The following is a 26,059-nucleotide window of genomic DNA, read 5'->3' as shown; positions in this document are numbered from 1 at the left end:
CTAGGGCGCTATCAGCCGTGCATGCAGCAAAGGCCTGGGGAGGGACCTTGAAGACCAACCCAAGTCCTTGGAAGCAGGCAGCTGGCGTTGCCTGATGAATGTGGCCTCAGATGGCCCCACCTCATCCTGGGGTGTACCCAGGGGGAGAACTGAGCCCTGAAGCTGGCCCCGAAGGCCACTCCAGCTGCTGCAGAGCTGACCCCAGTGGCGTCACAAGGCGTGACTCAAGCCCCAGCAACAACAATGAGCGGGACTGACGTCAGGCTGGGGGCTCCTGACGGTGGCCATCCTTGCTGGAGAGTCAGAGCCATTCCTGCTGACCCTCTATCTAGGCCATGGGAGCAATGAAGACCAGCTGTCCCTTTCTGACAAGGTCCCCTGGGACCAAAAGCAAGGGTTCCTCCACCTCCTGCCTCCGGCCTCTGTGGCTGAGGAAGCGGCCGAGCGAAGGAGAAAGTGGGAAAGACAGTAGAGAAAGTGGCAAGGATCGTGAGAAATCAGACTCCCGGCCCCAGCTTGTCAGCCTCTCCAGGCTGGGTGCTCATGTCCTCTGCCTGATCTCAGGATTTTTAGGGATCTGCCCTTCCTTCTTGTGTTTTAAGTGTCATGCATTTAAGTTCATCTTCTGCAAAGGCCTTGTATGTCTGGCCACCTTAGGGTGTGAGCGGGACTTTACTTCTGTGTGTCTGTCCCTCAGGAGAGAGAGAGTCCTCCCTTAAAAAACTATGCATCTATCTCTTTGAGAGCAGGTGTGTACCTCTCATTCCTGGGGAAGGAGTCTATGTGACCATCCTGGCAGAGGGCCAGTTCATCGCTCTGATTAGAGGTGGGGTCTCTATCTCTCCCTGGGGACTGTTTCTCTGGCCCTGGTTTCAGCTAGATGAGGGCCATCTATCTTTACGGTATTGGTATTCCAGCTCCCTGACACACTGGGAAAGGATCCAGGTTTCCTGCTTGGTTACCCCAAGGCTGGTCTCCTAGGTGGGGGCTCCAAGCTGGATAAACAGGGCCAGTCAGCACCAGGTCTGCCTGGCTTGCAGTTGGGCACCGTTCCCTGCTAACACAGCATGTACCAACCAGGACTGCCCCCCCCAACACCCTCCCTTAACTGGCTCAGCTGCCACCCACAACCCCCACAGCCACAGGGAGCCTGATTTATGTCCTGAGTGGAGGCTAGATATTGCCAGTGTCTGGGTCAGACCTTGAAGAGACCTCAAGTGGCCCCCACAGCCTGCCAGATTCAGGGTCCAGCAGGACAAGAGGGGAGCCAGAGTGGTGAGGAAGACAAGGTAGTAAGAGCTAGGGGAGGCAGAGGCCAAGGCCAAGGGCTGCTGGAGCCCCTGGAAGGCAGGACCAGCCTGGAGACCAGCCGGGGAGCCTGAAGTCCAGCTGGAGAGCCTGCCTCAGAAGGGGCAGTAAAGAGGCTTTTTCTTTCACTTGGCTCTGAAGTTTAAATTCCTGCTAGCCATTCGAGGCCTTTACCAGACCATTCCCAAACTTAGAGCTATGGAAGGGAACGGGCAGGAGCCTGAGAGCCTATGTCTAGTGTAGAACTAGAGGTCACCTGAAGCTGAACCCAGGTTCCTAGTCGAGAGAAGAGCCTATTAGCTGAACTCTGGGGCAATAGAAACAACCTTGGTCACAACTGGAAACCAAGTAGGTAGACTTCACCTGTCCTCTCACGCTCTGAAGAGGCCATTGGTCCTGCACTCCTTCATGTCAAACTTGTAGGGGAAGGACCAAGCTCACTCAGATCCTGAAGCTGAAGACCTCTAGAATCCTTGGCTCCTATGAAGCCATCAAGAACCACCCTTGGCCAGGACACAACACTGATCTGTCTCTGTCCACTGCCCAGGACCACACAGTGGCCTCCCACCTCACAAGCCCTCTTCATGCTTCCCTCTTCGTTACTGGGCCACGAAGCAGAGCATGCAGGGTAAGAGCAGTCTCTGTAGACCTGAACAACACCTCAACAACAGCATATGACTTTCATCTCAAGGATGACCTCCACCGCTGCCTCCAAAATGGAGACTGGGTAGCCAGATGTGAGGCAACCCTCATGGACCCCAGATCTACAGGGAAAATGAATTGCTGCTGTGCCCACCTCAGTCACCTCTGGGCTGGGGAGGGGACCAGGGCCTCTGGGCACTAGGCCCAGCGTGGGTGGGGAGCAGTAGGGAGGCAGGTTTCCTGGGTCTCCCGTGAGGACAAACAGCAAGCTTTGAGGCCTTGGAAAATCCCGCCCGGGATTCCAGGCCCTGCCAGCGTCACTGCCTTTTGACTATTGTCCCCATCGGAAACGGGCCCAGCCCCCGGCCAGCAAGGACAGAGCCGCCATTGTGAGGCCCCAATAGGCTCAATGCCCCCTTGTTCGCCCTCTCAGCCCCTAGCAAGACTTGGAGGCCAGTTCTTCCAGTTGCTGGTGGAAAGAAAGAGCCTGCCTCCAGGCTCAGCCTTCGGGTGGGGCAGGGCAGGAGTCGCAGATCAGCCCTCACCCTGTGCCCCAAGTGCCAGAGTCCTGGAAAGGAGCTGCTGTAGTGGAGAGTCTTTTATTCGCAAAGCACGGGCTGGGCAGCCCAGTGGTCAGGAAACTGCACACACCCAGCACAGCCACTCACAAACCCTGGGGAAGTCATTTCTTCCTTGGAAGAGGATTAGCATCGATTGTAAAACACACTGGCTGATGTTTATCTAGGTACAGGCCTATAATCCCAGCACTCAGGGGCTGAGGCAGGAGAATTGTTGTGAGACTTCAAGGTAAGCTGAGCTACACTGTGAAACTGTCTCAAACAAAACAGAAAAGCAAGTCATGGTGGCTCCTGACTGTAAGGTAGTGGAGGCCAAAGAATCGGGAATTCTCAATTGTCCTCATCTGCCATGGAGGACAAAATACACCCACTGCAGCCCAACAGGCTGGCTTAAAGTCCTTGAAGACAGAGATCACCTTTGCTCCACCCATAAATAGCACGAAAATATGGATCCTTTTGCCTTTCTCGGGCACTATCTGTCTTTACATTTATCGGTACTAAAGGCACACAGAAAATGAGAGGGAGCTAGTCTACCGTTCTGCTCCCAGCCAGGGTCATCGAAGAAATGAGGAAACTGAGGTGGGTGAAGAAGTGACTTCTACCAGCAAAGGGGAGTGGAGACAGGGGCTGGGGTGCTGTTGGAGCTCACTCGGGACTAGTTACTGCTCCAGAGTCCATATTTGCAAGTCCGCAGCACCAAGAGGGGGATCCACCATGCGAGACATGGTCTTCCCATGGACCTTTTTTAGGCCTGAGGCTGAAATGTATTCCCAGATCTCAAGAAAGAGTGCATGGCCAGAGTCCCTTAAGGAATCGCGTGGAGTTGGAGCCTGGAAGGAGGTCTCACTTCTTCCCAACTCGAGAATAGACAGTTTTTCCTTGTCTAAATCCAATTTCCAGCATCAAGAGGCCATGGAGATGTTGCCTTGGGTCTTGGGTCAGGGGTGGTAAGGAACGGCTGTGCCGTGAGGCTCCTATGAGATTCTGGAAATGAATCAATGCTAACACAGCACAGTGACGGTGGCCAGGCCCTGTCTCTTGCCACAGGCCTATGGCTGCTGTCAGTTTAGATTCATGGTTCTCTAGATACCGTCTCCACCTCTCCTCAGGTTCTGGTTATCAAACACAGGGCCTCACACATTGAGGGAAAACATTCCTTCACCGAGCCAGCTAACGGAGCTGCTGAGGAGTGAGGGAGCTGGAGAACATTTTGAGGACATGGGCACAGGCGTCACTTAAGTTCCTGCCATGCGCCGGGCAGTGGTGGCACACACCTTTAATCCCAGCACTTGGGAGGCAAGCAAATCCTGTGAGTTCAAGGCCAGCCTGGTCCACAAGAGCTATTTCCAGGACAGCTAGGACTGTTACACAGGGAAACCCTATCTCGAAAAACCAAAACCAAACCAAAACAAAACAAAAACAAAAACAAAAAGTTCCTGCCAGGAATCCAAGCACTGCCCACTGCACGGAGCCTGCCACTGGAACTCACAGAGGGAACATGGAGGATGGAGACCAGCTGCCATTGTTCCTAGGCTCAGGAACACACACCAACACATGCCTCTGACCCTGAAAGCATTATGAGGATAGGCCTGTTCCTCTTTCTGTTTTTACAAATGCACAAGCCTGGGGGTACAACTTAGTGGTAGAGTGTTGCTGAGTGTATATGAGGCCACCAGCATCACCCCCTTCCGCCTCCTCCAATTGAAAAGGTCTGGTGAGATGGCTCAATGGTTAAGAGCATTGGCTGCTCTTCCAGAGGACCTGGGTTCAATTCCCAGCACCCACAAGGCAGCTCGCAGCCATCTGTAACCTGATACCCTCACAAGAATATACATGCAGGCAAAACACCAATGCTCATAAAATAAAAGTTTAAAAAACTAAAGGAAAATATTTAAAAAAAAAAACAGCTTAGCCTCAAACTGGGACTCACATGGTAGGAGAGACCCAGCTCCTCCAAGTTGTCCTCCAAGTTGTTTTCTGACTTCCACACACATGCTATGGCATATATGTACACATACATACATAGACATGCATGCTCATGTGTGTGCAGACACAGCAATGTTGTTTTTCTGTACAGGATTTCTCCATTTAGCCTTGGCTGTCCTGCAACTCAATCTATAGACTCAGAGATCCACCTGCCTCTGCCTCCCTAGTGCTGGGATAAAAGGTGTGCACTACCACCACCTAGCTAAAACCATGGACTTTCTTTTCTTTTTTTTCCTTTCCTTTTTTTTTTTTCAAGACAGGGTTTCTCTGTAGCTTTGGAGCCTGTCCTGGAACTTGTTCTGTAGACCAGGCTGGCGCTGGCCTTGGACTCACAGAGATCTGCCTGCCTCTGCCTCCCAAGTGCCAAGATAAAAGGCATGCCCCCCCCTCCCCGTCTGGCTTTTTTCTTTTTTAACCAATAAATATTTTAAAAAATGCTTTAGCCAAGTGGTGGTGCACGCCTTTAACCCCAGCACTTGGGAGGCAGAAGCAGGTGGATCTCTGTGAGTTCAAGGCCAGCTTGATCCATAGAGAGTTCCAGAACACCCAAAGATGCACAGGGAAACCTGTCTTAACCAGCACCCTTCCTCCCTCCCCCCCGCAACCCAGTCAAAGCCTAAATCCTAAGTCATCCTTTACCCCAGGGTCAGAACCCTAAGAGACAGACCTGAGACCTGAGGCTGGACCTATGACTGCTATCCTAATCCCTGGGATAGTTACCAGCCACCGTGGGCCCATCAGCCAGCAGGGCAGAGGCTCCCCATGTCAGGAACTAGTTCCACAGGCAAGCACAGGGTGCACATCTATAATCCCAACACTCAGGAAGTAGAAGTGGGAGTATCATCAGCGTGAAGCCAACTGAGCTACACAGCAAGTCCACACTGTATGTGCTGTACAGATAGATGTGTGTTTGCAAAGCTAGTTCCAGAGTTTCGCTAATGACTGCATGAAGCAGGCTTCATCATGATCTGCCACCTACAAGGGAGTAGCTGAGGCTCACCAACTACTAAGCAACTTGGCAACAGCTAAGATTTGCCTGGCGACGTTGCCATCTCTTATGTAAGTGCAGCGGCTGTGCAGTGGCATCAGAGAAAGGACTCGATTTCAGCTACATGTCTATTTTTTATTCAATATATTAAATATATTAATCAGAAAAGTCACATCCTATAAATCCAGGAAAAATACACAAATATAAATCAGAATCTGCCATTCACCTTGAGTGACAGCTATGTACATGTGGAAGAAAAGTGGAAGAAATCTCAAGGTGGAGGCTGAAAGGCTTGCCCAGGCTGGTGAGGGCCCATCCTTTCCTTCCAACCCCCACCTCACCTCTTCCTTTATGTATTTACAGCAACTTCAGCTCATTTACAGCAGAGTGGTATGTGTTAAAAATGTTTTTATCTTACAAAAAAACCACGAAGGCCAGGACTGAGCTACAGGGATAGGACAATACTGGGGTCACCCCCATGAACACACACCCTCCCCCAGGTCTTATGCGCCCTGTACATCTTCAGGAGTGAGGAAGCGAGTCAGTCTTAGCTCAAAACCAGGCTGGGAGCGGGTGTTCTGGGGATCCGTGGGCTTAAAGGCACATGGGTGACATGAGAGCGCACACATATGTGCACACGTGTTAGGGGTAGGGATCAGAAAGACAATGTGTCCATAAAGATCTTGTCCAAAATAGGTGGAGGGGGCACCAAGTCCTCCAGCTTGAGGTATAAGATGCGGTGCAGGCCTTGGGTGCCCAGGGTCCGAAGCTCAGGCAACCTGCCCAGTGGACGTGACAGGCAGCTGACTGGCTGAGGCTCTCCCACAGTAGCCAGGTGCTCCTTCAGGCAACTGAGAATGCGACTCTGCAGCTCCTCCACGCGCTGAGGATCCTGGAGCCCGTGTCGGTCTGCAGCAGGGAATGCAGAGTAAGCCACCCAGTGGACCCCCTCTCCCCCAGAAACTCGCCCAGCTCCCCTAGCATGTGCCATAAGAACCCATTCCCCTGACTGGTTAGCATCTAAAAACATCGCTTCCAACATCTCAAGAGAGAATGAGGCCCAGACAGCTTGAAAACAAAATAAAACCGTAGTCCAGGTTTTCTGGGGTACAGGTTCTACATAGTGCTAAGAAAGCCTGGAGCTGCACAGCGGTGACTCGGGGCTGCTATCAAGCAGAGCCAAACACAGGCCTCATTACCCCTCAAGCCCCAGCTCTTTTGATTTTGTTCTTCTATTCAGGTAGGTCCTCTAAGAAATTTAAGTGGAAAAGGAGGTAGAAGAAGATACCAGGAACCTCTACATATATCACCAGAGCCCTTCCACGTGATACATATACCAATACCCACGACACACACAGCCATTGTGGCTGGCAGAGTGGCTGCCTCTTACAAAGACAAGAAAGGGAGGGAGCCTAACAAAGCTGAGGCTGCTCCTACATTCTGGACCACAGTGCTGGCTATCCAAGTGCAATGTGTGAAAACTTCATGCGTGCACTTTTCTGTGTGCTGTAGGATTGATTAACAGGGAGATTTCAAAACTAACTGAAACCCTACACCAGAAACCCAGCATCTAAGGCTGTATCTCGGGGAGCTTGGGGTCATTCGAAGGTTGATGTGAGCTTTAGAGGCGGATACAGCTGAGTCTCTCTCCAGGTCCTGGCATCCCAAATGCTACAGGCACTCTAGGGACCCCATAGTGCTAGATGCCACCTACCCAATGGACCTTCAACCCTTGGGCCCAGTCTGGTGCTTGCTACTCACCAGTGATAAGGACCAGAGCAGACAGGCAGGCAAAGGCAGGGACATCAACAGCCAAGCTTTTCAGGGATCGTGAGAAGGCTAGGATGCTGTCAATCCAGTCGCCAAAGCCTCGGGCACACTGTAGCCGGTGTAGCACCAGGCCTGAGCAAAAGATGAGCTTCCCTTCATCAGGCTTAGATCTGGCAGGAGGTAGATGACAGTCAGGACTCGGGTACGGACAGGCTGGGGCAGCAGGGCTAGAACCAGGAGGATGGAGGGTGGGCAGCTCACCGGTAGGCCAGGCGGAGAATGAAGAGTTCCAGGAAGGCCCACTCCAGTAGCAGGTCTTGGTCTCCGGAGGAAAGCTCGGCAAAGCCTGGGACCTTCTCTGCCCACTTTCGGATAACTTCCAGGGAGCCCATGAGCAAGTCATAAAACTGCTGCACGTCCCCTGCATCTTCCTTCCCGAAGTGGGGCAGCACCAGCTCCTGGAACTGAGAGGGGCCACGAAAAGGTAAGCACCACCCACTGCTGCACACACACAGCTGTGTCCCTCTGAGACACCAGATCCAGGAATGCAAATGAGCCCTATACTGGGCCCATGTGCTCAGCAATCCCTACAGGGAAACCCAGGGCTAAGGCAGTTGTTTGCCATTGGTTCCCCGACTCCAAGTCCACCCCAGTGCGTTTCTCCAGCTAGTCAATCCCAAGGGGGCTCCCCATTTTCTAATGTGGCCCTGGAAAGAGAAGCTTCCCTAACATGCACAAAGACATTGCAGCCTATGTTCCCAGGAGCAGGCTGGGTGGGCGGGACCTCACCTTGGAATAATCCAACTTGGCAGTGCTAGGCTCAGAGTCCAAATGCGCCCGGATGAGAGAAGTAAGGAGATTGGTAGGTTGTTTGGGTTTGGAAGGCAGCCGGCCACGCCGCCCCTTTAGGCTGTCTGTCCGGACAACTGTAGAGAAACAGGCAGTGATGAAATAGGAAATGAAGGAATCTGGAGAAGGGGTCTTCAGCCCACACTACACACATCACTTCTGAGAAGTCAAAAATGGAGAACTCAGGCCCACCCCACCCTTGTCAGCAAGGCAGGTGCAAGCTGCCATCTGCTTTTAGGGGCTGGAGTCTGGAGCTAGGAGCTGGAATTCGGTGTAGATGCCCGGTAACCCTGGCTGCCCCCCACCCTATCAGGTCACTTATGCCAAGGGCCCTATCTAACCACCCACCTTCCTTCACCATGCCCACAGCCAGGCACTTCTGGAAACGACAGAACTGGCAACGGTTCCGCCGCCTCTTGTCCACAGGGCAGTCCTTGTTTGCCAGGCAGATGTACTTGGCACTTTTCTGCACTGTACGCTGGAGGGGGGGCAACACGGAACAGGCTGTCAGAGCATGGGGGGGAGGCCCAGGGGAGGGGACCGTTCCGATCCTGCTGCCGACGCAGACAAAAGCACCCTCTGTTCATAGCTATTTTCCTAACATTTGGGTGCAGGGGAGGGAGAAATGGAGGTTCAGAAGGGGGAGAGAAGTCTGGGACACATTGGGGGAGGATTCTGCCTCATAAGAAAGATCCCAGAACCCAAGACTATGCTAAGGACTCCCAAGGCTGTCCAGACACCCGTTCTGAACAGGTGTCTGCCTGTGTCCACCTGCCCTTTCCTGGGACAAGGAAGAAAGCGCTAAGGGGATGGGGGTGGAGAAGGGAAGCCAAGCGGGCACCCAGCACTGGAACAAACATGCAGCCTGTTCCTAAGTCCACCCCCAGCCTGCAAGAACCAAACCCTCTGCTTGGACTCTTTCATCCAGTGCCAGGAACACAAGTGCCTGTGGCCCCCTTGTTACCAGGGTGAGGGTGGGGGCAGAGCAGAACCAGAGGCTGCCCACTAGAAGTTCTTTTCCTGGACCACCACTGCAGGCCACACCTTCTGCCCCCTTCCCTAGCTTTCTGCAGGCCTACAGATCTGTGGGCCCTCGTGAAGAAAGGGTCCCAGGTCTGAAACTGGTGGGTCCGTGGGAAAATGATACAACTGTCCCCGATTCCTGCAGGACAGAACCAGCTGTGAAGGTCACTTCCGATCTCAATGTGATGGCCCACTCCACTCCCACTCCCAACAAGTTGCAGACACCCCAAAATGGCAAAATACCTTGAAGAAACCCTTGCAGCCCTCACAGGTGCGGACCCCGTAATGCTGGCAGGAAGCGTTGTCCCCACAAACGGCACAGCGGCCTTCGCTGCCACCAGAAGCCCCACTCCGGGCCTTGGTGGAAGTCACAGGTGCATCCAGAATCCCGGAAGTGTCAAGGTTCGGAGAGGTGGGTGACAAGCCAGGGAAAGCCGCTGGCACGGAATAGCTCTCTCCCTTCCCAAGCTGGTGGGTGGATGGTGGTGAGAACAGCTTGAGAGAACTCTGGGCCAGGCTGGGGCTGGGACCCGTTGGGGGACTGAAGGAGAAGAAGGTTGGAGGTGGTGGAGGCCCAGAAGCCTTGGGCAACTGCTCTGTCCATGCCCGAAGGCCTTCGTAAGTCTGGCTGGGGGAGAAGTGGCCAAATGAGCCATCCCAGGGAGAGAGCTGGGGTGGCTGGAAGCTGGGTGTAGATGGCGATGGGGCTGAGCAGGGACTGCCATAGTAATCAGAGCCGCTGGAGGACAGGGTCTCATCTAATGGGCCACTCAGGGTGCCGGGATAACAGCCATACACCTGGAAGTCCTCAAACTTGAAGGAAGCAGAGGCGGGAGAGGTGGCTGAGGATGAGGAAGAAGACGTGGAGGAAGCTGACGAAGAAGCTGAGGAGCATGGCTGGGTTGTCCCCGGCAGCTGGTACAAGAAGGTGTCAAACTCTCCGGCGTAGCCGTCCATGAAGGTGCTGAAGCTGGGAAGGGTGGTGGGTGCAGTGGGCGCTGCCTCAGGGCTGGCCAGGTCCATGGTAGGCTTGCTGAACTCAAGGGCCAGGGGGTCACTCGTCAGGTAGTCACGCGGTCCTGGGCTTGTTGCTGGTGTTCCATATTGGGCTTGGATACAGGGCATCTCTGGAGAAGGAGGAGACCCACGGAGGAAGGGGAGGAGCCAGTAAGAAGAAGCAAACTGCTTGATAGACCCAAGGCAGCCAGGTGGCGGTACCACAGAACCCAGGAATCCTCATCCCCCAGCCTAGGCACTATCTCACTCTATGAGCCACAAAGCTCATGGCCAGAGACCCAGTCCCAGAGAGCACAGTCTGAAGGCCAGCCACATGGGTCTGGGAACCCTACGGAAGGCACCTAATCAGCACCTCCCTGCAGGAACAGGGGGAAGCTGTGTGCCTCCAACTCTCAGCCTCCTGTTCATGGGTGGGGGCTGGGAAAGGCAACCCACAGAGCTCCAGCTTCCAGGAGCAGATCTGCTGGTTTTTCAACCAGACACTTCCTGGGAATACATTCCCAGGCACACCCCAGACTCTGCATACCCCTTCCTCACTTCCACCCACAGTGTCTGCCTCCACAGACATCCAGGAAATGGAGGAGAAGCTGCGGGCCATGGTACAACTGTCTACCACAGTGGTTTTAGGAGCAAGGCAGCGCCAGATCCCTGCCCTGCCTCAGCCCTGTGTGCTGATCCCACAGGCACCCGGTCCTACTATTTGAGACTGTGCCCCAACTCTACTTTCTGGGATGTTTTCAGGCGTTGGGAGAATTACTGGGTAACACAGCTACAGACGTTTAAATGCCATATACTGGGGGCTGGAGAGATGGCTCAGTGGTTATTGGCAGGCATTGCTCTTCCAGAGGACCCAAGTTCAGGTACCAGTACCCATATCAGGTGGCTCACAACCATCTATAACTTCAGCTCCAGAGCATCTGATGCCTCTACCCTTATAGGATTTGTGTGTGCGCGTGTGCTTGTACACACACACACACACACAGTTAAAAATAATTAAAAACAAAGTCTTAAGTACCATATACTGTGGGGGAGGTGAGAGACTGAGCAGGTAGACCCAGAGAGGAACCTCTGGACACACAGGAGAAAGGACCACCCTCAAAAGGAATTTTCTCAGCTAACCTTGTCGTTTTTTTAAGAGGACACTCAAGAGTCCAGCAGGAGCTACGAGCTTGTTAGCAGAGTTCAGGAGCCTATTGGTAGGTACATGAAAATATCCCTGCCCTGCCTATGTTCCTCTGCTAAAGCAAATGTCTGTTTCTTAAAGCATTCAGGGGCTTGGCAAAGTCCCCCTCCCCCTCCCCAAAGTGAGCACCTGGAAGATCAGAGATAGAAATGTTTCTGTCTGGTGAGAAATCCTTCAGAGGCGGCTCCAGGACCTCGTGTCCTTTCCAAACTCCAAGTCTGGAGTCTGGAACAGTTCTAGCCTTCCTAGCAAGCCACACAGGAACTCAAGCTGGCGCAGGAGATGGGGCAGTAATGGGGCAAAGACTGTCACCACGTGCTGTCCAGAAGCTCTTGAAGCCCTCTAGTCTAGTATTTCTTCCATCCCCACCCCACCCCTAGGTGCCTGGACAGGACAGCTCCACCCCTGGCCTGACATGCAACCACCCAAACAATAGTACCCTCAAGTTCCAGCCCTGTCTGCCCAGTGGTGTTTCCCTCAGGCATACAGCACCTGTGAGAAATAAACATGGCCACTTCGGCCTCTGCTTGCGAGCAGAAGACTAGGCAGGGATGGGCTGGGGGTGGAAAAAAGAGTGGCAGCCAGTCAGGACTGGGCATTTGTTCCAGCCTCATTCAAATCCTGTTTCTCCACTTGGACATCCTACATCCGGATCAACCCCCACCAATCTACCCTGCTTCAGGCATACAGTCAGCAACACACACAAGATAGAGACCTGTATCTAGCCTCGGGTGAGGGGGGGGGGATGTAGTCCCAAGGGGAGGAGGAGGAAGAGGCGGGGTTGAAGGAGGGAGTGGGAGAATCCGGCTTAGGGCAGGTCTTGGCAACACAGAGTCTTGCACCTGTTAGGTGAACAAACCTCAGGGTGCATGCTACTTAACAGATTCAACAGGGACCACTGGGGTGATCTGCAAGCCAATCTGGATCGACAAGAGGGTTATCCCCTAGTCAATACCACACTAAGACTCCAGCGTAAGTAACTTCCACCCAGTCTCCACGTGCCCCTTTCTTAGACTGCGCCAGGGTAGGGCTAAAACATCCTTCCTATGCTTCTAGACACCCTGACCCTGCCAACTTAGTCCAACACAGCAATTACCCCCGCCAATCTAGCTAGCCATTTCCTTCAGCAATCCCCAGGTCTTCCTGCGCCGATCAGACAGAAAGTTCAGTAGGGGAAATCTGAAATTTTACAGCCTATAAAGTGTTAAGTAAACAACTGTGAAAGGGGCTAACCGCCTAGGAGGGAGACGCGAGGAAATCCAATCCTATACGGAGTTGGATGGATCCCAGTCGCGCGGAAGCTCTACTGTATACCTTCTCCCCTCAAGATGCTCACACCACCCCTACCCCACAATCAGCAACCAAACACAGAGGACGGTGTGCATCTTTGGGCGCCCTGGGACAAACCAAACCAAGACAAAAAACAACCGCTGGACAAGCCTCCACAACCTACCTGCACCAACCACCTTGCAGACCCTTTACCCAGTACCCAAACCTCAAACCAGAGCTCACTCCATTCCAAGTGCTACCCTTTAACACTACAGACACACTCTACACACCCATGCTCGCAAGCCGACCCGAAGACATCCTTTTCGCCCGCGCGTACACCCATCACATTCGTGCACCCCCTATAGAAACAGACGTACACTCCCCGCGAGATACCTACCCGGCCGGCTGCTGTTCCCCCTGGCCGGGACCAGCGACCCAGTCGCAACCCGGTACCGTACCGCGTGCGCTCCGCAGTCCTTCTAGCACACTCCCACAACTTTCACCGCCTCTTGCACTGGGGCTCCCCTGGCGAGCCCGACCCTCCTCTTAAGCGCTCCGTGACGCAAGGGGAGGGGCGGGGGCGCCACTGACGCACGCGGCCCGGCGAGCTTTGGCCATACAAGGGCGCGGGGGGCGGCGCGGTTCCGGCGGGAGGCGGCCAGGAGGAGGTGCGGGGACGGGGAGCCCGAGGGGGCGGGGCGAAGAGGGGGGGCCTGGAATGTCTGTGCGCGTGACGCACGCGGGGTTCCATTGACGCAGGGAGTGCGGATTGTTTGATCTATAAATAGTTTTCCTCTCGCCCGCCCGCTAAGCGGGCTAAATATAGCAGCTTCCAGACCTGCTAGGCTCCCAAGCCGGACCCGGGATCGGGTCCCGGGGTCCGAAATAACCGACCGGGAGGAGGGGGTGTTGTTGAGCCGCACCCGCAGGGCTTCCCCGGAGCAGGATCTCCTCCCCTCCAGCTGCTCCCAATGCCTACCGCGCCCGCTCCCTCCTGCCCACTCCTACCCCGGGCTTTGCTCCGCCTTTGCCCCTTTCCCAGCCTGTCCTGGGCACCTATGGTGTCACTCTGCCACTGCCGGCAGCCAGAGTAGTCCAGAGCTGAGGCAAGCAACTCTGGGACACACCCAGGAGATGGGAAGGTGGGCTGTACCCCTATCTCAAGTGCTGGCAGTGCTGTGCAATTGACGCATCTTGCCCAGCAAGGTCTCTGGCCCCAGGAATGGCAACTAGAACCCTAGCCTTGCTCCTGGCAATGGACGATCTGGCTTTCAAAGTCTCTTCCCAAAGGTCATGGCTTTGTCCTGGCCTAACAGATTCTGCTACGAACTGATGGTAGTTTCTCACCAGTGGCCCTCCCTAACCCTCCGCAGGATGGATGCACCCTAGTTGAGAAATTGCCGAATTTCAGAACCGGGTGGAGCCTGAGAAATGTCCAAACTCATGCCAACTCTTCCCCATTTTATAAATAGACTCAGAGACATAATGACATTTGCTCAAGGTCACTCAGCTAGGTGGTGGCACACTGGAGTTGAACCCAGGGCCATCTGCAAGGGGCTCTTTTCATGCCTTCCTGCCAATTCCCTGGCCCCAGTCCTGATATGGAAGCACCTGCCTTGCCTCTCCAGCAGCAGGGAAGAGAGCGGCTCTAACTAGTTACCACTGGCGGTGTCAGGCCTTCCAGAACTTTATTCACAGGCAGACCAGGCTGCAGCCACCTGGAGCCTATTTCTCTGTTCAGGTGTCACCTTACCCGTGCCCAGCCCAGCCCAAGCTCCAAAGAAGTCTGGAGAGAAGGCTCAGAGGTTTAGAGTATATCCTCCAACTTTCCCCAACTGGAATTCTTTGAAATATCTGTCTGTCCCTACCCCCCATTTCTGCTGCCAACCACAACCAATGCCAGCCCACTGGTACAGCAGCCTTAACTGGGAATACCCAACGACCTCCCTTTCTGGCCATACCCCTTTTTAAAAAACCGGGCTGAGGGTGTAGCTCGGTGCTAGAATGTTTGCCTGGCATTTGTAACCTGGATTCCATCCCCTCTCCAGAAAAGACCTCCCTAACTAGCCCGTCGCTTCCTTCTCAATCTTCACTACATATGGAGCAGCCTTCATCCATTGCTGGTGTCATTCGGCAGCCTGATCAGAAGTTACCAGAACCCCCAAGACAACATGCAGTCTTACTGTTACTGAATCCACAGCTCCGAACTTTGTCAAGCCACCTTCCAAAGAGCTGTTAGGCCGCCTGGGGGAAGCTGAAGTGTGAGAGGGACCTGTAAAGCGGAAGCAGCCTGGATCTTTCCCTCACACCATCAGAGTTAGATGTTTCTCTCCTTGAGCCTTTAAGTATGGAAGGCACTGCTATCATTTGAAGACAGGATCCAGGGGTTCGATGAGGAGTGGCACGCCCGCTCCGGTTGTGTCCCCTGCTCCCCACCTTCTCTCTCCACCCAACCCTGGATGCCTCCCTCTACATCCAAAATGGCTTTAGTACCCACCAGCAGCAGCAGGCACACTGTCTTGTCTTCACCAGGGTGTGCTGAGGCCCAGTCTTAGCTCCAGCTTGAGTTCCAGCGTCCTCCTCCCTCCCACCATTTCATTTTGCCTTTGCACAAAGTGGCACAGACCACCCTGTAGAAGCTGACAGGTAAGCACCAGGGAACTCGCTATGGATACCCCCACACTGCACCGCCACCCAGGCCAGCCCCTTGAGCCACTGCACAATATAGAGGCTGCCCTCTTGCTGCCCCAAAGCTGGAGGACAGTAAGGAACTACAGCCACTGTGTGGAAGTGTGATGCTGGAGGTCTGCATTCACTCCACTCCAAGTCATCAGTAAGGAGAACAAGCTCCTCTGGGGAGTCATAGCTGGGGCCACCCATGCAGGTACCAGAGCGATGCATGCAGCCTAGCCCAGAGAAAAGAAAGGCAAAAAGGCTTAGAGGCTGCTCAAGAAGAGAAGCCTAGGGCTCTGCGAGGGGTGGAAGTAGATTCATGACTCATGTAATCTCTAGGAGACCTAGAGCAAACCTGGTTCCAGACAAGACAGAAGCCTCTCAAAGGAGCCCCAAGTCTTGCCTTCAGGACTCACACCAGGATCAACTGTTCACTGGAGGTAGGAGAAATGAGTAATGCTGGGAGCTGTGTCCAAAACTAGAGACGAATACCTGCAACCAACCCATGGAGGGAGGGAGGAGAGGTAACAGTCTGCAGACAAAAGCCAGTGCTGCAGTCAGGCCCACAGCAGGGCCCATCCTGCCAATACACACCAGCACCCAGCCCTATGAAGCCCTTCAGCTAATTCCTGGGAGCAGCCCTCCCTGCGGTGCTAGCTCAGTCACTGCTGGAGTCCTGTTTGGCCTCTGACTTCAGCTCCTGGGCCACCCAACTCCCAATGAGTCTTTTCCCACTGGTATAGGGAGGCAAGCCCAGAAACAAGATACTAAAAAGGGCCAGACCTTGGGCCAAGATACCAAACCCGAATCCACCCATTTAGCCTCTTCCTGCCCATCCTGACTGAGCTTGAAATCATCCATTTTATAAACAGATTCCTCCAACTCCTGTTCCATGTTCTTGCTGACCACACTGCCTTGACCTGGATTCCTGTAAACCCACCACAGAGGCAGTTATGGCCACAGTCTGTTACAGGTGTCTCCATAGGAGTCCGTGATGGGGCTGCAAGCATGCGTTCCTGATTTGGATGACTGTGCCCCAATTGTGTTGGCTCTAGAGAGGTCATCAGACTACATTCCCAAGCTTTTACCCTATGATAGTGGTTCTTAACCTGTGGGGTCACAACCCCTTTGGGGGTAGAACAGTCATTTCACATGGGTCAGAAAATACAGATATTTACATTACAATTCTTTTTTTTTTTAATTTTTCAAGACAGGGTTTCTCCGTAGTTTTTTGGTTCCTGTCCTGGAACTAGCTCTTGTAGACCAGGCTGGCCTCGAACTCTCAGAGATCCGCCTCCCTCTGCCTCTCGAGTGCTGGGATTAAAGGCGTGTGCCACCACCGCCTGGCTACAATTCTTTTTTTTTTTTTTTTTTTTTTTTTTTTTTTGTTTTTCGAGACAGGGTTTCTCTGTGGTTTTGGAGCCTGGCTACAATTCTTAACAGTAGCCAAATTACAGTTATGAAGTAGTAATGAGAATAATTTTATGGTGGGGGGTCACCATGGCATGAGGAAGGTTGAAACCACTGGTGTAAGTGGGTGCAGATGCAGCTGGATTTGACGGAGTTCAAGTTCATTCAAGTGTATGTTTCTGAAATCATAGTAGCTGTTTCTCATTAGACATTTGTTCTATCAAGGTTACACAGGGAGTTACGAGGAGATGAACCATAATGACATTAGAAAAGCACCTGTATTGTATTCCTAGCTCGGAGGCAGGAGCCCCGAGAGTTTAGGTTTAACCTGGTACACAGACTCGGGCTCAGCCTCAAAAAAAAAAAAAAAAAAAAAAGGCAGGGTGAGGGGGAAGAAACAGTATGATAGGGAATTACAGACTCAAGCTCAGCTCTATCCCCGCCTATGTGTGAGCAACACGAAGGTGATGGCCGCCTCCCCTTGCAGAGGCCTTTTCTTTTATGGCCTTCACTCTCCATCACTAAGTGGCCTGAGCTAGCAACGTCCACCACCATTCCTCAGTTGGGTAAACAGGGAATAGGGGAAGTGGACTCACACAGCCCTTTCCCACGATGCCCCATGCCCCTTGGACTGGGCCCCACCCTGTAATGTGGAGGGCAGGAACCTCCCCCACTTTTACTAAGACTGTCCCCACCCACAGCCTCCATGCTCTTCCCATGGGTGGGTCGAGTAAGCTTTGTTTCCTCCCACTGAGAAGTGGCCCCAGGAGCTTCCCCTGCTCAGCCCCATGCTGCCAGGACCAGGCCACTTCCACTTCCTTCCCTAGCAGCGGGCACCGTTACCTGCTGCCCCAGGGGCTTCCCATGGCAGCTCTGGGAACCTCGGTGAAGGATCAAGACCAGGTTTCTAACTCTCATCCCCTGGTCCTTCTCCAGGCCCTGCAGTGCCCAGAGATTTTTGCTCCCCCACAAAACAGGTTTCCAGTTTGAGTTCCCAGGTTAGCCCATAAAGCATGCACCCTACTCCCTCAAATACAGGCAAGCTCTGGAAGAGCTCCAAGCCAGCAAATCTCCTTGTAGTGAAACCTGGCCAAGTCCCTTGGCCCCTTGGAAATCATTTCCCATGTGAACACTGTAAGTTCCATGAGTGGAGAATTCAGTTCACTGGAGGGAAAGGCTGAACACCCAAACAGAGCACTCGGACCTGGATGTCGGAAATCTGTAGCAGAGAGTGGCAAGGGACAGACAGGGACCAGGGTTACAGTCTCCCTCTCTGAGAACTAAACAGTAGCGCCTCCGCTCTGAGGGGCTGAGAGAAAACAGGAGCAACGCAAGAAGCTCACTGAGGAATGCAGCTAGATTAACACTGGCGGGAGGCGGCAAACTGATCACTGGAGGAAGCCAGCATGGTCACAGAAGCCTCCTGCAATCCTGTGACTTTTCTACCAAATCTACCTCCCAGGCTGAAGAAATTAATACACAGTACACAGGAATAAGGTTAGACCTCAACAAGGACTGGCAGCGTGAGCGGGAAAGCACCGAGGAGGTCAAAGTCCGCGAGAAAGGCTGCCCCATCTGTCCCCCACAACAGGTTCTCTGCGGGCATCTTTACCATCCAGTCCTCCACCTGAAAGGTGTCCCGCCAGGATTCCTACACCCACCAAATTTCCTTAGCCCTACCCAAGGTCTCCTCCCCACCCAACCTCCTCAGCACAGAGCCAAATTCAAAATAAAGCCTCCCTGATAAGGAGCAGGGAAGGCCGCCACACTTTCCTATTGTTAAAGTATTTTTAGTGCAGGCTCTGGATTCAGTTAGAGACCCTGTTCAGAAGGGGAAACTTGAAGGAGGAGGAGAGTGTGGGAGCTTCCCACGTAAGAGGCTGCTTCTGGCCCAGGTCCCAGGGAGCGTGTTTGTGGCTAGCTGGCTTCAGTACAACCCTGCTTCTCAGCTCCCAGATGGGACAGACAGCAGGGAGAGTGAGCAAGATGGGGAACGGCAAGAGATCTACCCCTCAGCCCAGTGGACAGAGAGCCCAGGTCTCTACTCAGAAAGCAATCTCGAGATAGCCCAACAGGACAGGGAGCCTGGTCCCTAGCCAGAGAGCAACGCTGAGATCCCCTGACACACATCTAGATCACTTTATTTCCCCTCTACTTGAGCAACCTAGAGGCCTTCACCAGGCCACATGGACAACCCGTGGGCAGTCTCTCGGAGGGAGGAGAGGGCAATCGTTCCCCTGTGTCCCCACTGTCAGTCCTGAAGTATCCCCAGGTCTGATTTCCGCCACCCAGTGCAGCCATGCTACAGCTCCAGTTCCACGGCTGTCTAACACCCTTAGTCACCCTCTCTTCCCTCCCCTCAAAGCCAAAGGACTCAGCATGCCGCTCACAATGGAAAACATGTGGCAAGAAGGGCAGAGTGGAAAAGGAAATCCAAACAGCCCGATTTTTGGGCCTCAGTGTCCCCACTCCTCAAACTTACCAGCTCTCGTCCTCACAACCCCAGACAATAAAGGAAGAATCCAGGGTTAGTGGGGCTCTTTCCACAGCCTCGAGAAACCCAGTGGGGAACTGTGACAGCCTGCCCTTCCCAGCTGAGGCCATATACTTTCAGAGCAGACTCTGGATGGGAACTGCCCCCAAGCCAGTGTGTCCTCTTCTGTTTATATAGCAGAAACCAGAGCTGGCCTCTGGGAACTGGGAGAGCCGCCTCAGGGCCCTCTTGGCTGGGGCCTGACTTTGGCCCAGGTCAGCAAGAGCCCAGAATAGTCAGCTGACGGGAGCCCCAGAGTGAGCGTGACCCTGGGCCCGTGCCCAGGCCTGGCAAACAGGTGCCCACGTCACAAGACTAGCTGTTCTCACACTCACAGGGCTCTGGCTGGCAGCACCTCAGGGCAGCACTGGCAATGTATGTGACATGGGAGTTCCACTCAGTCCCATCACCCAGACAACAGGGCAAACAAGAATGCTGCCTCCAATGGGAAGGCTGGGTGTTCAGGAAGCCAGGTCAGGGCTGGGGGTAGAAACATGGGCCAAGAGGAGGGAGACACCTGGCCCCTGCTACCATCCTGACTCACGTGCTTCCAGAGTCCAGATCTCCTCTGCTGACCAGGGCCACATGCCTCTTCCACTTACAGTAATTCTCCCCCGCCCCCAACCCAAGTTGGTGTTATGGAGCCCACTGCCAACAAGACACCTATTCCCAGGTGCACACTCAGCCCAGCTCCCAGGAGCCTTTCCCTAGGCCTCCCCTGCTTCCCTCCGGGCTGACCTCATACTCCGTTTCCTACTCCAGCTACCTCCACGAGACCCTGCCCCACAATCACCAGCTCTGCATAAAGCAACAGGGCTGAGGATGCTGAGGGAGCCAATGAGTGGTCTTACAAGCATCTAGAGCAGTGGTTTTCAACCTGTGGACCAAACAACCTTTCACAGGGATCAGCTAAGAGCACTGGGAAACACAAATGTGGGGATGAAGAGATGGCTCAGCGGTTAAGAGCACTGGCTGTTCTTCCAGAGGACCTGGGTTCAATTCCCGGCAACCACATGGTGGCTCGCAACCATCTGTAATGAGGTCTGGTGCCCTCATCTGGCCTGCAGACATACAGACAGACTATTATATATATAATAAATAAATAAATATTAAAAAAACGCACAAATGTTTGCATTACGATTCATGACAGTAGCAAATTTAGTGATGAAGTAGCAACAAAGATCATTTCACATTTGGGGTCAGCACAACATGGGCTGTACTAAGGGATCACAGCCTTAGGAAGGTTGAGACCTCTGCTCTAGAGTCTCCCACACCTGAAGGACTGTTGCTTGAACATGGCCCCATGTGCCAAGGAAAGAGGGAGAGAGTACCTGGCCTATGTCCAGGGTCGCCAGGTCACCAAGTTGAATTCTAGCTCCCCTAGGCATGGTGACCAAATCTTGGGTTCCCTTAGCCTCATCCCAGTGCCTCGGGTCTCAGGGGCCCTGTAAGAAAGCCCATCTGCAGAAGGTTGTCTTCCGCCACCAGCCAGCCTCTGAGCCACACACGCCTGGATTCTTGGTTTCACTGTCTCCCTCCTTGCAGGGCCATGAGAAGTCACATCCCCTGCATCTCCTCAAAGCGGAAGGGCAAATCAGATGGCTAAGGACACATCTTGGGGATGGCCACAGGTTTGGAATTTTCCTTCTCAAGAATATTGGATGAATAACGCCATGGTGACAGGGGTGGTCCCATGCTTGGCAGGTATAGTTCAGGCCCTGTACCTCCCTGGTGCAGTACCCACACCCTGGACACAGGCCAACCCCCAAACCCACATGCCCTTGCTGTGCTCCCAGCCCTCAGCTACCCACCCAACCCTTCAGCTTCCTGGAACCACGCACAGGCTGCCCTGAGAGCAGCTGCCACCTCCTCCCTATCCACCCATGAGCCCTGGACCCAGAGCTCCCAGCCTAAGCTGTTAAGAACATAAGGCTTCCCCGTCCCCACCCCCGCATCACCCCACCTCTGAAGAAATCAGATGTTCCCATGCTCAGCAACCTCGCTTGCCTGCCGCCTCGGCAGGGCTTCCCCCTCCAGCCCCCTAGACCACATCCTCTCCAGGCAGCCCTGCACCCTCTTCTGCCCCCCCCTCCTACCCCACTGCTCAAGGGCCCCAGGAGGGCACCAAGGACAGCAGCAGTACTTACCATTCTGGATGGGCCAACAGGACTTTGCCAACACTCACCATTCCCCTCATCCGTTGGGGCGCAGGGATGCAGCCCAGTCACCAGGGAGGGGCAGGGACTGGCCTCTGTCCATGGTGGCCTATGGAGGGAATTAGCATGAAGTGAGAAGCAAACAGCCATCAAGGACATGCTCCTGAAACAACATAGCTGGGGAAACTAAGAGTCAGAATGGGGGCAGGACCCAGGTCCCAAAAGGACAAGACAATCTAGGCAAGGACATGAAGAACATGGAGGTGGCCAGGAGCTATGAACAACATCTGGGTATCTTAGAATCAAGAAGGCATGCTGCCTTGCCTCTATACCAATGCTCCCTGCTGTTCTTACCTGAAGTCCCTGGGAACACAGGGATGCCTACCAGATGGGTACAAGAGAGAAAGTGCCCTGCGAGGACAGGCAAAGCACCTCTCTCTCATTCCAGGGCTCCAGCTCAGCCCCAGAGCCTAGAGGTACCCAGAAGGTAAGACTCTCTGAGTCTCCCTGGTTTCAAGGAACCCGCACTCCTTACCTAAGCAAGGAATTCCTAGAATGGGAACCCAGTTCCTAATCAGGAAGGCGAACTTCTAGAAGTGAGGTGAAGGGTACCAGGTACTTAGATTCAAACCGTGGCTCCAGAACATCAGTCCCTCAACAAACGCCACAGTCTCTCCCTGCTTCTCCTGTCTCAGTGAGGAAATGCCCGTGTCTAATTGGCATGCATCTCTTAAACCGGCAGCTGTAATGAGGTTTAAAATCTAGGGATTTATACCAGGGTAAGTTGGGTGGTAGCAGCAGGGGGTTCCCTGTGAGTTCCAGGCTAGCCAAGGCGACAGACACAGTGAGACCCGACTCAGAAAACAGATCCAAGCACACACATTGCTATGCATCCTCCCTGGAAGTCTTAACATGAGCACATACAGAGAAGTCAGCCCCCAAGACAAGCCTCTTAATGCAGCCTGTAACCCCAGTTTGTCAGGAAACTAACACAGGAAGATTACAACCTCAGGACCTGCCTGGACTACAGAAAGAGTTGAAGGCCACTCTGGGCAACTCGGTGAGAACCTATCTCAAAACAGAATGGATGAAGAGAATGGTAAAGGCAAGGTCCTAGGCTCAATCCCAGCATAGGAAACAAGAACTGGAGAAGGGAAGGAGGAAGTGAAGGGGGTGGAAGAAGACAGAAGAAAAAAGAAGAAAAGGAAAAGAAAAGATTAACTCCAGACATTTGGCTCCTTCCTAGACACTTCCGGGCACCTAGCCTGGGCTTCCAGAGTAGAACACAGCTGTGTAGCCCAACCCTGGACTTTCTAGCTCCCCTAGCACTGGCTATTCACTCTGGCCACACCTCCCCACTCTTTCCTCCCACTGGGAATCCTCATCCTTCCCTCTAGAGCCCAGGGTGAGAGCAGTGTGAAGTCTTCACAGCTGTGTTGCAGGCCAGAGGGCTGGGAAAAGAGAAGTAGATATTTCCACAATAGTAGGTGAAAGAACCGAGATGGGGGAAGGCCCGAGGGTGGGTCACAGGCTCCTGACCTCTGCCCCAAGGTCACCAGCTAAGGGAGGCTCCTGTGGCTGAGATGCCCAAATTTTCCATCAAAGAACTTCCAGCTGTGTTAAAGCACCTTCCTAGCAGGCACAGAGCCCTGGGTTTGATCCTTTAGCATCTCTCTCTCTCTCTCTCTCTCTCTCTCTCTCTCTCTCTCTCTCTCTCTCTCTCTCACACACACACACACACACACACACACACACACTCACACACTCTCTCTCTCACACACACACTCTCTCTCACACACTCTCTCTCTCACACACACACTCTCTCTCACACACACACTCTCTCACACACACACACACTCTCTCACACACACTCTCTCTCACTCTCTCTCTCACACACACACACTCACTCTCTCTCACACACACTCTCTCTCTCTCTCTCTCTCTCTCTCTCTCTCTCTCTCTCTCTCTCTCTCACACACACACACACACACACACAAAAGCAAAGAGCAAATCGGTTTCCCAGGCAGATGGTGCTGTTGCCCTCGCATGCAGCAGGAACAGGACAGAGCTACCTGTCTGTCATCACAGGGTGGACTGAGTCCCCTCTTCTTTCTCTTGTTGACAGAGGGACCAGAGCCTGGCACCTTACACCTAGAAGTTGACTCACAGCTCTGATGAACAGGTGCCTTATGCCATCTCCTGTCCCTAGACCAAAATGCCCTCCCAACAGTCACATAGTCAGCGTTCCTAACTACTGTGAGTGAGGCAGTGTGCCCAGCGCAGGGGAAGACCCAGGTGCCCTTGAGGTCTAGATCTTGGGCAAGCCAACACGCTGGGCCCAGCTACAAATGCAGGACTGAACCAGTTACAAGCCCCGTGCAGAGAGCAAAACCAAGGCTGGGGCAGCTCAAAAGAAGGGAAGGAAGTCTCCGAAGGGGCAGATGCACAACAGCCAGCTTCCATACCAGCTCTGACTCCTCACTCAGCCCTCCGATGCTCCAGTCACGTGGGCTTCCTTTCACCACCCACGGCCTTGGCATTGGCTGTTCCTCCACCGGGGAACTTACTGTCCCACATTGTCTGTCTGTCTGCTTCCTCCCAGGCACCAGGTTTCCACTCCACCTAACTTCCTCAAAGACCTATTCCTACGGCCCTGCGCCCTCACTAACCTGTCCTCACCAGACACAGGACAATGCTGACCTCCCACCTGTCTATCACCCATCTCCCTGACTATAAAACAATGCTGTCAGCCCTGAACCACAGCATTCACTGCAAAACAGAGATGGAGAGGTGCGGGGGCCTGTGGCGAGGAAAAGTCACCTGAGGAAAGCCAGGCAGGTGAGGGGAACATTCTAGCTCCATTTGGGAACAGATCCTAGAGAAACGTGAGTCTTGCTTTTAGTTGAATCACAATTTTGAATCAGAAGTCCTTACTTCTGGGGCTAGGCAGCCCCTCCCGGGACCACCAGGAACCTGCTAGTCCTTCCTATGATGTATTTGAATGTTTTCTTAACTAAAGTCTTAACTTGCACAAGGCACGGACGGCAGGCCTCCTGAAGCCCATGGACCTGGACACAGCTACACACAGGGCAACGGGCACAAAATAAAAGCAAAGGCTAAGACCTTTTCCGGCATTTTCTCAATGCGGCCTCACAGTACTACAAGAAACGGGGTTGTTTTTATTTTGCACTGAGAAAGACCAGACCCTTTAAAAAGGTTCCTGGTCATACATCTTGGAACTGGCAAAGCTGTGGTTAGAACCCAGGTCCTCAGTTCTGGGAGCAGTGGTCAGGCATCCATCCCCTCTGTCTGGCTACTTAGACCTGTGCATCTGGAACCTCCCAAGGACCAGGTGCGAGGCTGTGGGACTGTGAAGGTGAGCGCCGGGCCTGAACTCCTGAACTGACAGCCAAGGGCTCACCATTTTTTATTAGAGCCATTCACCTCATTGGTGTAAGCAATCTTTGCCCAGCAAACACCATCATTGAAAATCATGACCTACAGCACAGTACACCGTCATTCTTCTTAGCTCTGGGTCACCACAATGACAACTGGCTTCCTGTCAAGTCTTCGCCCAAGTCACTGATACAAACATTTCCCTTGGTTGTGATGCCCCAGTGCAGGAGTCTCTGGTCCATCAGCACCATTTAGGAACATGCCGACCAGAGAGCATGCCCATCGCACTAGATCCAAACCCAGGTCCCAATTTTCCACGAAAGCACCTCTAGTCCCTCGGATCACTTATCCAAAAAAAAAAAAAAACGGACGCGGGAGGGAATGTGTCCAAGTAAGATAACTGAGCCCTGCATCCACGCAGACTACCCTCTGGAGCCACCGCTGTCCCCAAGGCCGAATAGACTCCCCGAGCTTGGTGGCGCCTCCCGGGTCCGGTGACTTGGGCTTCGGGCTCCCGCAGACCGGGGCATGGAGGCATTCCTCGGGCCTGGCCGTGTCCAGCGCCGCCCGCCCTCCCAGCCGCAACCGGGGCGTGCAGGAGAGGACCGCGCGGACCCGCGGCTCGGCAAACGCAGGTCCCAGCCGTCCCGGCCCCTCACCTGGCCCCACGGGCTGCGCTCCCGTCTCCGCCCGCGCCTTCCGGGCTCGCGCCCTGCTCGGGCCCGCAGGGTCGCCCATGCCAGGCCGCCGCCGCCTCCCGCTCCCGCCGTGCCGGGCGCCCCCGCCCGCGGTTCCGGCCGCGCCCGCGCCCCCCGCCCCTAACTCCTCCCCCGGCGAGCTGCCGGGCGGGGACCGTGACGCGCGCCCATTGACGTCTCCGGAATCCCGGTGGCGGCGGCCGACACAGCCTCATCAATGGGCTAAAAATAGCGGCTCCCGGAATAGCCGCGAGCGTCCCGCCTCTCGTCCCCCCCCCCCCCCAAAGCTCTCCCGCCGCACAGCCTGTTACATAACGTGCCCCGCCTGGGGCCAGGGTGGGGTTGCTGTTTCCAGGTGAGCCCTCTCAGGGCCTCCCGGACACCACCCCGACATTCAACTCATGAATAAATCTACCCGGGACTTCCCCTGAGCATTAGGTGGAAAAAGTGAGGCCTCAGAGGGGCTTGGCTGCAACCCAAAGTCACAGCAATTAGGCCGCTTGAGAGGTCAGGACCCCGGCCTACCTCTGAGCCTGTGGGCACCCTAGGGTGACATGAGTCTCTCAGCCTTGGGGCTGTA

General features: G+C 54.1%; 1 protein-coding gene across 3 annotated transcripts; it reads right to left on the bottom strand.

The window, feature by feature from the left end:
• Window positions 1-5,616: 5,616 nt before the first annotated feature.
• On the bottom strand, window positions 5,617-25,578 carry Nr4a1 (nuclear receptor subfamily 4 group A member 1). Of its 3 annotated transcripts, XM_075960716.1 has the most exons (8): window positions 25,441-25,578; window positions 21,377-21,494; window positions 9,388-10,271; window positions 8,470-8,599; window positions 8,062-8,198; window positions 7,534-7,736; window positions 7,264-7,442; window positions 5,617-6,411 (listed from the first exon to the last, which is right to left on the bottom strand). In XM_075960716.1, exons 3-8 carry the CDS (start codon window positions 10,267-10,269, stop codon window positions 6,158-6,160), a joined length of 1,785 nt encoding a protein of 594 aa, XP_075816831.1. In that variant the 5' UTR covers window positions 10,270-10,271; window positions 21,377-21,494; window positions 25,441-25,578; the 3' UTR covers window positions 5,617-6,157. The 3 variants fall into 3 exon arrangements, with proteins under 3 accessions (XP_075816831.1, XP_075816829.1, XP_075816830.1); XM_075960714.1 differs by lacking the exons at window positions 21,377-21,494; window positions 25,441-25,578 and adding an exon at window positions 13,011-13,139; XM_075960715.1 differs by lacking the exons at window positions 21,377-21,494; window positions 25,441-25,578 and adding an exon at window positions 19,179-19,270 and having other exon boundaries at window positions 6,020-6,411.
• Between the last annotated feature and the right edge of the window lie 481 nt (window positions 25,579-26,059).

This window comes from Microtus pennsylvanicus, chromosome 2, assembly GCF_037038515.1.
Source record: "Microtus pennsylvanicus isolate mMicPen1 chromosome 2, mMicPen1.hap1, whole genome shotgun sequence".
In the NCBI taxonomy this organism is placed as follows: Eukaryota; Metazoa; Chordata; class Mammalia; order Rodentia; family Cricetidae; genus Microtus; species Microtus pennsylvanicus.
The sequence above is the reverse complement of the archived record's forward strand: the minus strand, read 5'-3'. Positions and strand labels throughout refer to the sequence as shown.

Coding starts and splice junctions, on each gene's coding strand:
- Nr4a1 (XM_075960716.1), bottom strand. CDS start 10,269: ATGCCCTGTATCCAAGCCCAATATGGAACACCAGCAACAAGCCCAGGA. Junction 8,600..9,387: donor GCTGCAAGGGTTTCTTCAAG/GTATTTTGCCAT, acceptor CCCCCCCTCCAG/CGTACAGTGCAGAAAAGTGC. Junction 7,443..7,533: donor ATTCTCCGCCTGGCCTACCG/GTGAGCTGCCCA, acceptor ACCTCCTGCCAG/ATCTAAGCCTGATGAAGGGA.